General features: G+C 43.8%; 2 protein-coding genes across 2 annotated transcripts in view; one reads left to right on the top strand and one right to left on the bottom strand.

The window, feature by feature from the left end:
* GPR176 (G protein-coupled receptor 176) overlaps positions 1 to 4542 on the bottom strand; it is an 89059-nt gene extending 84517 nt beyond the window's left edge. The window contains exon 1 of the mRNA XM_005303991.5: positions 3358 to 4542. Within this exon, the coding sequence (XP_005304048.2) occupies positions 3358 to 3586 (229 nt within the window). The 5' untranslated portion in view covers positions 3587 to 4542. The remainder of the gene's footprint in view (positions 1 to 3357) is intronic.
* Positions 4543 to 7012: 2470 nt separating this feature from the next.
* On the top strand, positions 7013 to 7924 carry LOC112059098 (zinc finger protein 232-like). Its single transcript, XM_024102587.1, has one exon. It carries the CDS (start codon positions 7013 to 7015, stop codon positions 7922 to 7924), a length of 912 nt encoding a protein of 303 aa, XP_023958355.1.
* Positions 7925 to 12154: the final 4230 nt, after the last annotated feature.

Here is a 12154-nt window from a genome sequence, read left to right as displayed (position 1 = left end):
AAAAAAAAAACGTTATACATCTTTCTTTAAAAAGACCTGTTACTGTTAAATTTTCTTGTAGGGCTCAATCTACATATGGGAATTTAAGGTAATGAGGGTGCTCACATGAGTATTGATTTGTGGATCTGGTCCCTAGGTTTATATTACAGCTACAGTTTCACAGGGTTTAATCTTAAAGATTACAAAGTAATTCCACACCATATAGACACCTAATCCAGCAAATATTTAAGCATTTGCATAACTTTACCCTGGGAAGTTAACAACATGCTTACATGTTTGTAGGATCAGCTTCCATTCAAGTGACCTGAAACAAATGACAAACCCTCTACATCCTGAAATTACATTCAACACAGTGCTATCTGCAATATCTGTACACAGCTGTTCTGTCAGACAGGAAGGATGATTCAGTGATTAGGGCACTAGCCTGGAACTCAAGGGATTGGGGTTCAATTCCCTGCTCTGTATTACAGACTTCCTGTGTGATTTTGGACTAGTCCCTTTGTCTCTCAGCTCTTTGTGACTCAGTCTCCTATCTGTAAAATGGAAATAGTCTAACTTCCCTACCACACAGGGGTGTTGTGAGGATAAGTACATTCAATAGAGGGAGGTACTCAGATATTATGATAATAGGAAGTCATAAGTACTTAAAAGAGTTAGTGATTCAGTGCAGCAGAGACATATATAGGGAGAATGGATTTTCAAAACTTAAGAGGTAGTAGTAGTTTTAGATACTACATCTGCTCCAAGCCCCCTGACCATTTGTGTTGATTTTCAATCACATTTTCCTATTTAAAAAAGTCTTCCCCTCCTTTTTTGTTGTGTAAAAGACCTGCACAGACAAAGGAAGCTGACAAAGGCCCCAGACTGCAATCTAATCTGCAGATGCACCCTTGCACCTATGCCAAAGCCTCAGTTACTTCACTGGGGGTCTTGCTGGGTGAATCAGATTGCAATGTTGCCAACTCTCATGATTTTATTACAAGTCTTGTGAAATTTAGTATTTTTCCTTAAAGCCCAATTCCTGGGAAGACACCAATTACATGAAAATAAAGTTTTTAGCTCTCATACCTGTAGAGAAAAATCTGACTAGACAACCCCATGCTATTCTAAAGCCTCAAGAAACAGAAGGCAAATGAATTGTATTTAAAAATCTCATTTTTAAGCCTGATTTTTTTTTCTGGAGTCTGATTCATGAATGCCAATATTAGGACTGGGGCTTAACTGAGTATACATATCATTACTTGTATTACAATAGCACCTAGAGCAGTGGTTCCCGAACTTTAACAACCTGTTAATCCCTTTCACTAAAATGTCAAGTCTTGCAAACCCCCTCCTAAAAACGAATGTTTCCAGGGATTTTCCCCTTTACCTGAGTATAAATTATAAAAGCAGTGATCTTGGAAATATAAAATTTGTTTTTATGACATGCTTATTACACACTATTTATTATTAATTATTTATCATTATAGTATTTTTATTACATTATGAAAATGGCACTCTTCCAAGATCTCACTTTAGTAGCTTGTATCACTTTGAATAAGCCGGTTATAAGACAAGGCTCCTATATTTCATCGAGTATCAGATGTGAAACAGCATGAAGGTATTTAAGAAGCCAACTCAAATTGTTCCTCTTACACAAGCATTCAGGTCTTGAGCAGTCCAGGCAAACAACGCACATTACAACAAAGCTTAAACTTGTTCTTCATAATAATTTTAAAAACAATACTAGCTGCCTATTTAATTTTAAAAACAGCAAAAAATATCCACCTCCCTTTCTGTTTCTTATAAGGAGTCTTGAAGTTTAAACCTCCTCAGTGTGATAGATATGCTTGCTTTGATCTGCTTAGCTCTTGGAAGTCCAGGGGCTCCAGGCTGCTGGCCCCCTGCTGTCCAGGGTCCCTAGGGACAGCTCTGTCTGCCATTAGGGAATTTTTTCCTCCCGAGAACCTCCTGTAACATTTTGCAAACCCCAGTTTGGGAACCACTGACCTAGAGACTTTGACAGAATCGGTGGATCCACTGTGCTAGGAACTGTACAAACTCCTAGTAAGGGAATCCATACCACAAAGAGCTTACAGTGTGAATAGACAAGACAGACAAAAGGCAGAAGAAAAGAAGAATTATCTCCATTTTATAGAAGGGGAAACTAAGGCTCAAAGAGTAAGTGACTTACTCAGTGTCACACAGCAAGGCTGTGGCAGAGCTAGAAATTGAACTTGAATATGAGTCCTAGTCCAATGTCTTTATCACAAGACTTTTCTTATTCTGTATTTAGAAAGGAAACTATTCAGTATAATCATTTAAGGTAGACTAAAGAAATATGAATTGTTACCAGGGAGAAGTTAATTTTTAAAATTATCACCACCACCAAAATATATCCTAGCACCACTGAAAACGTTCAGTCAGTTGTGTCCAAAAGACTGTAGCCTCATCCTGAGAGGTGGGGACCATCTGCAAGTCCCTTAGAACTCAGTCAAAGCCACAGGTGCTCAATAGCTCTCAGGATCAGCTCCTATGTGAAAAGTCTCATCTTATTAAAATAAATTGGCTTTGCATGACTTACCTCTTAGTGGCATTTTATTAAAATCTATTGTATTGAGCTCCCAAACTGTATAAATCAAGATCACCTACAGGTATGACAGACAAAACTGTTTCTAATGCCTGTCTTGGCTTGTCTCTTGAAAGAAAAGAAAATGTAATTGATAACAAAATGCCACATTACAAATCCTTAGAAAGCAAATATATACAAATGGGTAAAGTTATGTAATAATATATTAGCAGTTACTTCCATGTATCTAAACTGTATATGATCTTAATTATTTTAATTTGTTAGCTATTACATAGCAAATAAGTACAATATCACATGGATAACTTACAGCACAAACATTTACAAAGGATTCAGTTGAAATCTGCAGGAGACCAATGTAAAATTGACAGTCTCAAATATAAAAATTCAGTATCATTTATCCAAAACATTTTAAATTAATTTTTATTATAATTACTGTATATCCCATTACCTTTGAAAATAAGAGCACACTCAATGCATTATCCTTTCATTTATTTGAATTCCCAAGGGAAAGTTTACTAAATAATACATATGCATATCAAGGCAATTTCAACTGACTAATTTTTGATAGCTGTAATCTATATTACAGAGAGCATCAGAAACCTACAGAAAACTCGAAGGCACACTTTATTAATTCCACTTAAGGAGACAGCAAAAACCTAAAATGACAACCAAGAGTTGCCTGTGTAGTAGTAATTTGTGACCACAGTAATTATTGTTTGGGTGTGGGTCACAGACTGCAGCCACCAGTAAACCCACATAACAGAAAAACTGCAACAATGCTTACTTACCCAGTAGAGAGCCTATAAAGATGACAATTTGCACAGTGGTAGTGAAATGTCTGTAGGTTTGCTCCTCACTGTACTCCCCATTTTCCAAGGGTCCGATCCCATTGTAGCTTTTATTGTTCCACACAATTTGTGTATTAGACACATTCCTAATTTCTAAAGCTCTGGTGACATCCTGATAGAGGGCATGGTCACTTTCATTTCTTGAAATCCAGCTTCCATTGTACCCCATGGTGAGTGTTCTTTCTTCCTTCTCCCTACCTAATAATCACACATGATTGAACCAATGCTTTCCACTGAACAGAGCGTACAGGCAAAAGAACTGCTTTTGTGAATAAAGCCAAGTTGATTGTACCCAGCAAAGTCTTCACTGAATTTGTGTCCTGGAAAGCAGGTTTGAGTTGTCATGTCTCTACCTCATGAATCATTATACTCAGGAAAGGAAAGAAGGGGAAAAAACATGACTCTGCCCTGCTATTACTTTTTCCATATTTCTTGTTTCTCCATGTCACAGTGTTTCCTCAGCATGTTTTACCACAACAAACATGAATGAGAAAAATCCAGTCCACACCATACATCGCCCTCCCAGCAGATCATAATAAAAACAACTTATTGTACATTAAAATAGGATTGGAAAACTTACAGAAAAATCAACTATGTTATTTCCCCCTGTTCTCAGTCTTTGCTTAGCTTTTTCAAAAAAGAGAGGAAAAGCATCTCTTTTTCAGTGCTAAGTCCCCTACAACTGTCCTAACACACTATATCCACTTTTCTTACTGTGAAAAATGAATTAATTTTGCATATATGTTCTTGCTCACTTGATAGTAAGAAGACACTTAAACTCCATTCAGAGGAAAGTAAATGAATGTCCAATGGCTTCCACAGAGCACCAGCTGGTTCCCATGAAATATAATTTTTAAATCCTAAAACAGATACCACTCCAGTCTTCAATGAACCAAAAAAACCCACCATAATCCTATGTGACCTTCTGTGAGTGTACCCCCAGATCAAGCACAATTCTCTTTAAAAATTATAATACATGACGGAGCATCCAAGTAATAGAATCAACATGCATTTCATCTATCCGTATTCTTAACGCTCCACAGATTGCAGAAAACCTTCAGGTCTTCAGAGCTTTCAGCAAGTCTGCTTGCAGCACTGGCTGTTAGACTGCTTGCTGCTGTGTTCATAGAGATCCTAAAGAAGAGAGATTAGATCACATGACCCTCAGCTGAAGGCTTTGGTTTTTGATGGCAGCCATCTTGCTTGTGGAGCTGTCAGCTCAACGTGCCTGAGAAAGACAGAGGAAAATCAGAAGTTTATTTTCTGAAGGGGGAAAGTTTCTGCCAATATCTAAAATAATTCTAATATTAGGAGAGAGGGGGAAAGTATTTTATTGTCAGCTTCTGATGGTAATTTTTATTTTGTTCAAAATTAGGAGTTTCCAAATTTATATTCGTGCAAACCAGTCCTGCAATGTCTGGGGTCAAATTTTCAAAAACCTCTCTGAAGCTGCGTGAACATATCATCTGTTCATGCAGAATAGGTAGCTTTTAACTGGCTGATTTAGGTGCTTGGACATGCAAATTGTTTCATTGCACAAATAACGGTGCGTGCAAATTATAGGCAGTTGGGATAAAGTAATTTTGCAAATTTGTCTCTTAGATTGGGTGAAATTTTAGCTTCCTAGTTTATTAAAATCAATCTGAGTAATATATTTTTGAAATATATATACTTTAAGGTTCCCAGTAAATTTACGAATGTTAACTTATTCAGATATATAGTTACATTTTTAAATATGTTACATTAATGTGGGCAGGTAAAGGGTTTCTCAGCTACTGGCAATCAATTATTTCTTGTTGTAAAGATTGGTGAATTGAGTTATTACACCTACGTGTCCCTGTTGTGAATAGGGAACATAGCCAACAGACAGCAGGTTGCACAGGGACCATCTCAGCCTCTGTGATCATGATTTCCTATGACAGCTATGTTCCACTGGAAAATTTAAACTGTCAACCTCAAAAGTGAACTCGTGTGTAGGAAAGACAACTTTCACAGTAATTGGTCAGCAAATCAGGAACTCCATCCCTGAAAGAAAGGGGATGACCATGAACTTTAACTCCTTCAAAGAAAAATGCAACTCTCTTTATTCTAGCCTTCCCATAACACCAGATTTTTAAAAATATGATACAAAATAAACAAAATCTGCTTAGTCTTTAGTCTTAACCTAAACTTTATCTCTGGCAATTATGCATCATAATAGTCTTTAATTACATGATCACACTGTATTTCTAAAGTCACACACCGATAAATTATGTTAGAAGAATATTAAGGTTACGGAGTTAAGCACTCAAAAGTTAATAAATGCCAGAGTTAGTTACCCAACAACCTTATTTCAGCCCACTTGTATGGATGTGTGACAGGGTGGACTGGCCCCGCACTGGGACTGAGAGGGTTAACCCTTCCCTGCTGGCAGAAGAAGCCACGCCCCTGAGGCTCTGCTGGGCATGCGCAAACCGGGAGTAAAGTATAAAAGCCTGCATAGCTGCTCAGTCAGGGCTGGTGGCTGAGGAAGGAGGATGTCTAGCAGAGGCTCCAGCCCAGGAGCAGTTGCGACCCTTACCGGAGAGAGCTGAGGAGCTAGGGACTGGGACCAGAGGCCGGCAGCTATTGGAACCCCAGGGAGAATCTGAAGAACCTGGAAATCCTGATGCCACAGGGACTGCTACGTTTGGAGAACGGGTAGCAAGTGACCCAGGGAAGGGAAAGGGAGTGGTATCTCCCACCATTCTGAGGGCAGCGTGTTGCGGTAGGATTCCCCGCTGACACGTGGCAGATCACGCTGTCACTGACAGGGCCCTGGGTTGGAGCCTGGTAAAGGTGGGTGGGCCCAGGATCCCCTACTGGGGGTCTCTAACCCCTCCCCCCCTTTTGGTGATGATATAGTTCACTGACCCCTCTTTTACCTCAAGGAGATAGATGAACTCTGGCCGCTGGGCTGCACTATCCCACCAGGGGAAGAGCATTTAGAGAGACTCCAGCCATTGGGCCATACAGCCCTGACTACCGGGGAGGTAGTAGAACCGATGTAGATGCAAGGAGGCGGGGTTAACCTCACCCTCCCTTGAATCGAAGGGGTTGACGAGGTACAAAACCCGCCATAAATGGTGGAGAATGTGGGCATCGACCAGGGCCTGCTAGAAGGACCCACCTGTACAAGCTCCTAAAATGGCTGCTGGAAAACCTGCAGCAACAGGTTATACAACAGCAACAACAGCAGACGCAGCTGTTACAGCAACTGGCTGCACAGCAGTAACTGCAGGCAGCAAAGCAACAAGAATCTCAGCAATAGCTGGTTCGGGAGTTAGCCACCCAGCAGCAAGTAAGTCAAGATTGACTCTTTCAACAGGTGGTGACCTTGTTGAAGATGGCAGCCAGTCCTACCCCCCAACCCAGCCAGAGGAGGGCCAGGGGAGGGCTGCGGGGGAATACTGGTGCGGCTGACTAAGATGGGGATGACCCCGAGGCCTTCTTAGTAACTTTTGAATGGGTAGCTACGGCCACTCAGTGGCCCCTCTAACATTGGGCCACTATTCTCACCCCGTATTTAACGGGCCCTGCGCAGGCCGCTTACCGCAATCTTGACCCACAGGAGGCAATGCAATATGAGAAGGTTAAGGCTGCCATCCTAGACCAGCTGGGCATCAGTCCAGAGACGTACTGGCAGAGGCTGCATCGAGAGAAATATCCGCCAGGAGCCCGGCCACGGGCAGTAGCCCAGAAGGTCCGCGACCTCTGTTGGAGGTGGCTAGAGCCGGATCGCCGTACTAGTTGCCAGGTAGCCAAGACTGTGGCGTTGGAGCAGTTCCTCTGGATCCTGCCCATCGGGGGGAAGGAGTGGGTGCAGCAACACCGGCCGAAGACCCTCACAGAGGCTATGTCCCTCGCCAAAGACTACATGGCGGTGGAGCCGGAAGAGCGAGCGGGTCTTAAGACAAGGACTTCAGGAGGGGGAGACCGACCTCCAGAAGGGATGGTGCATATGACCGGCGGAAGAGGTCCCCGTTTGCCCATTCGACAGTCGGGGTTGCCAACAAACCCCAAGGCCCGGGGCCCCTCAGGGGTGCACCTGTCCCGGGACCAAGAGGACCCGTCTGGGGAGTTAAGCCTACCGCAAGGCACCCTACCCATGGAGGGGAATCGCGATAGATGCTACCAGTGTGGACAAAGGGGGCACTTCAGGAGAGAGTGCCCCTACATGGACTGTAATTATGGACAGGTCCTGACAGCGGACCAACAAGCCCAGAAGGACGGACCGACGAGCCCGGAAGGACCTGCCGATGAAGATGGTGATCCCGGTGCGAGTGGAGGGAACCCCAACCTCAGCACTGGTGGACTCGGGGTGCAGCCAAACTGTCATTTGCATGGGACTGGTAGAGGACTCCCTTTCCACCGGGGCCCCGATACAGTTACAATGTATACATGGAAACGTGAAGTCTTACCCCACCGTCTGGGTGCAACTGGAGGTCGCCCAACAGAAGTTGCATTGCTTAATGGGGGTGGCCCCTAGATTAGCGTACCCCGTGGTGTTGGGCCGCAACTGGCCGGGTTTTACCAGTCTTATATGGGGGTGGAGTTGACAGCCTGAGAAGAGGAAGAGAGCCCACTTTGGGAGACACACGACCTTTTGGAGGGGACATCGAGAGGGCCTGAAGTAACCAAGGAGAGCCAGGCCTCGACTGACGGTCCGACAGGGGAAGAGACGAGGTGGCTGGATATTGATGGAGATTTTTTGGAGGAACAGAGAGGGTACTCCAGCCTTAGTCGAGCCTGGGAACAAGCGGTCAGCCAGGACGGAGAGGTCCATCCTCGGCAATATCGGCCCTAAGGCCCCCATTTTGAGATCCACAAAGACTTACTTTATCGAGTGGCCCAGGAGCTAGAGACCCGAGCCAAGGTGTGCCAATTGTTGGTCCCCCAAAGGTTCTGAAGAGGGCTGCTCCGCCTAGCCCACACGGTCCCCTGGGTGGGTCATTTGGGGCGAGAAAAGACCTTCCTAAGAATAGCCCAACGGTTTTTCTGGCCAGGCATACACCAATAGGTCTGGGATTACTGTACCTCTTGCCCAGAGTGCCAGAAGGCCAGCCCAAAGGGGGTACCCAGGGCCCCCTTGGTGCCTTTACCAGTGATTGGCACTCCTTTTGGGGACTATCCCTATAAAATCAGGACAGCTGGTCACCCTAGGTGGGTGGGGCCCATTGATTATGAGAGCCGGATGTCGATGGGACACCCAAGTATACCACGTAAACCTGCTGAAGGTGTGGAAGGACCGCGAGGGTTTTATGATTGCCCCATACCCCCCAGAACCCAAACTTGGGCCCTTAGCTGGCAACTACGAGGAGCCAGGCATGGTAGCCATTGGCCGAGAGCTCAACCCTATGCAGCAAGAACAGATATGGCAGGTAGTAGCCGCATTCCCCACAGTACTGTCCGCTCAGCCGGGAAAAACGACACATTGCCACTATCCCCGGCCAAAAGGTGAGAAAGAACCACTGCCCGCTCCCTAAGAAAATGTCCATGAGAAGTCTGAATGGAAAAGCTCAGACTTGCAGATGGAAGCAGGACCAAAGAATTCTGAGGGGAGACTGCTGGGTGAGGAAAGTGGACGGTGGAAGCATGTGACTAAGAGAACCAGGCAGAGGAAAAGATGGGCTAGTGAAGGAGAAATAGAGCTCAGGAACAGGTCTGCAGAGTTGGAAAATGAAAAAGGGGCACAGCAGGTGGTTGCTGAAGGTGAGAGGGCAAGGAAGAAGAGAAGAGCAGCTAGTCCTATAGGAAGAGGGGAAGAGTCAATGGAGATATCAACATCAAACATGAGCCCCAGGAGGATACGGGATGGGTTGCAGAGGATTGCAAGGGTGAATAGGAATCAAGAGGACTAGCAGCCAGAGGGAACAGGGGATAGACAGGAGAATCGCACTGTCACCACGAAACATGGTGGAATAGTAGTCATGACTGGAGTACAGGTATTGAAGGGTATGTGCTGTTTAGGAAAGACAGAAATAAAGGCAAAGGTGGTGGAGTAGCATTGTATAGCAATGATGAGGTAGACTGTAAAGAAATAAGAAGGGATGGAATGGATAAGACCAGACTCTGGGCAAAATCACATTGGGGAAGAAAGCTACTAGAGCCTCCCCTGAGATAGTGCGTGGGGTGTGCTATAGACCACCAGGATCTGATTTGGATATGGATAGAGACCTTTTTAATGAAGTAAATACTAATAGGAATTGTGTGATCATGGGAGACTTTAACTTCTCAGATATAGACTGGAGGACAAGTGCCAGTAATAATAATAGGGCTCAGATTTTCCTAGATGCAATAGCCGATGGATTCCTTCACCAAGTAATTGCTGAACCAACAAGAAGGGATGCCATTTTAGATTTGGTTTTGGTGAGTAGTGAGGACCTCATAGAAGAAATGGTTGTAGGGGAGAACCTTGGTTTGAGCGATCATGAGCTAATTCAGTTTAAATTAAATGGAAGGATAAACAAAAATAGATCTGTGACTAGGGATTTTAATTTCAAAAGGACTAACTTTAAAAAATTAAGGAAATTAGTTAGGGAAGTGGATTGGACTGAAGAACTTGGGGATCTAAAGGTGGAGGAGGCCTGGAATTACTTCAAGTCAAAGTTGCAGAAACTATCAGAAGCCTGCATCCCAAGAAAGGGGAAAAAATTCATAGGCAGGAGTCGTAGACCAAGCTGTATGAGCAAGCATCTCAGAGAGGTGATTAAGAAAAAGCAGAAAGCCTACAAGGAGTGGAAGATGGGAGTGATCAGCAAGGAAAGCTATCTTATTGAGGTCAGAACATGTAGGGATAAAGTGAGACAGGCCAAAAGCCATGTAGAGTTGGACCTTGCAAAGGGAATTAAAACCAATAGTAAAAGGTTCTATAGCCATATAAATAAGAAGAAAAGAAAGAAGTGGGACCGCTAAACACTGAGGATGGAGTGGAGGTTAAGGATAATCTAGGCATGGCCCAATATCTAAACAAATACTTTGCCTCAGTCTTTAATGAGGCTAATAAGGAGCTTAGGGATAATGGTAGGATGACAAATGGGAATGAAGATATGGAGGTAGATATGACCACACCCGAGGTAGAAGCCAAACTCGAACAGCTTAATGAGACTAAATCGGGGGGCCCAGATAATCTTCATCCAAGAATAATAAAGGAACTGGCACATGAAATTGAAAGCCCATTAGCAAGAATATTGAATGAATCTGTAAACTCAGGGTTTGTACCATATGACTGGAGAATTGCTAACATAGTCCTTATCTTTAAGAAAGGGGGGGAAAGTGATCCGGGCAACTACAGGCCTGTTAGTTTGACATCTGTAGTATGCAAGATCTTGGGGGGGAAAAATTTGAAGGAGAAAGTAGTTAAGGATATTGAGGTCGATGGTAATTGGGACAAATTACAACATGGTTTTACAAAAGGTAGATCATGCCAAACCAACCTGATCTCCTTCTTTGAGAAGGTAACAAGAATTATTGTTATAAACTGGGGACGCATCAGTTGGAAGTAACAGAGGAGGAGAAGGACCTCAGAGTAGGTTGATCACAGGATGACTATGAGCCGCCAATGTGATATGGCTGTGAAAAAAGCTAATGCGGTCTTGGGATGCATCAGGCGAGGTATTTCCAGTAGAGATAAGGAGGTGTTAGTACCGTTATACAAGGCACTGGTGAGACCTCATCTGGAATACTGTGTGCAGTTCTGGTCTCCCATGTTTAAGAAGGATGAATTCAAACTGGAAGAGGTACAGAGAAGGGCTACTAGGATGATCCGAGGAATGGAAAACCTGTCTTATGAAAGGAGACTCAAAGAGCTTGGCTTGTTTAACCTAACCAAAAGAAGGCTGAGGGGAGATATGATTGCTCTCTACAAATATATCAGAGGAATAAATACCAGGGAGGGAGAGGAATTATTTAAGCTCAGTACCAATATGGACACAAGAACAAATGGATATAAACTGGCCATCAGGAAGTTTAGACTTGAAATTAGACAAAGGTTTCTAACCATCAGAGGAGTGAAGTTCTGGAACAGCCTTCCAAGGGGAGCAGTGGGGGCAAAAGACATATCTGGCTTTAAGACTAAGCTTGATAAATTTATGGAGGGGATGGTATAATGGGATAGTCTAATTTTGGCAATTAATTGGTCTTTGACTATTAATGGTAAGTATGCCCAATGGCTTGTGATGGGATGTTAGATGGGGTGGGATCTGAGTTACTACAGAGAATTCTTTCCTGGGTGTCTGGCTAGTGAGTCTTGCCCACATGCTCAGGGTTTAGCTGATCACCATATTTGGGGTCGGGAAGGAATTTTCCTCCAGGGCAGATTGGCAGAGGCCCTGGGGGTTTTTCGCTTTCCTCTGCAGCATGGGGCACGGGTCACTTGCTGGAAGATTCTCTGCATCTTGAAGTCTTTAAACCATGATTTGAGGACTTCAATGGCTCAGACACAGGTTTGATACAGGAGTGGGTGGGTGAGATTCTGTAGCCTGCGTTGTGCAGGAGGTCAGACTAGATGATCACAATGGTCCCTTCTGACCTTAAAGTCTATGATTCTAAGATGGAATTTTCAGAGATTTTCAACCTCGAACAAGTCTCTTCTGAGCATGTGCAAACTACAGCTTTTCAAAGGTTTGTAACTTGGACAAAGTTGGGCAGATTTTCACAGTTATAGCAAAAGGCATACCCTTGAGACAAAGGCCACCCCCACACCACATTTTAAGTTCTT

This window comes from Chrysemys picta, chromosome 4, assembly GCF_011386835.1.
Source record: "Chrysemys picta bellii isolate R12L10 chromosome 4, ASM1138683v2, whole genome shotgun sequence".
In the NCBI taxonomy this organism is placed as follows: domain Eukaryota; kingdom Metazoa; phylum Chordata; order Testudines; family Emydidae; genus Chrysemys; species Chrysemys picta.
The sequence above is the reverse complement of the archived record's forward strand: the minus strand, read 5'-3'. Positions and strand labels throughout refer to the sequence as shown.

What these genes read in the sequence shown, in the direction of transcription:
- LOC112059098 (XM_024102587.1), top strand. Translation starts at nt 7,013, where the DNA reads ATGCAATATGAGAAGGTTAAGGCTGCCATCCTAGACCAGCTGGGCATC.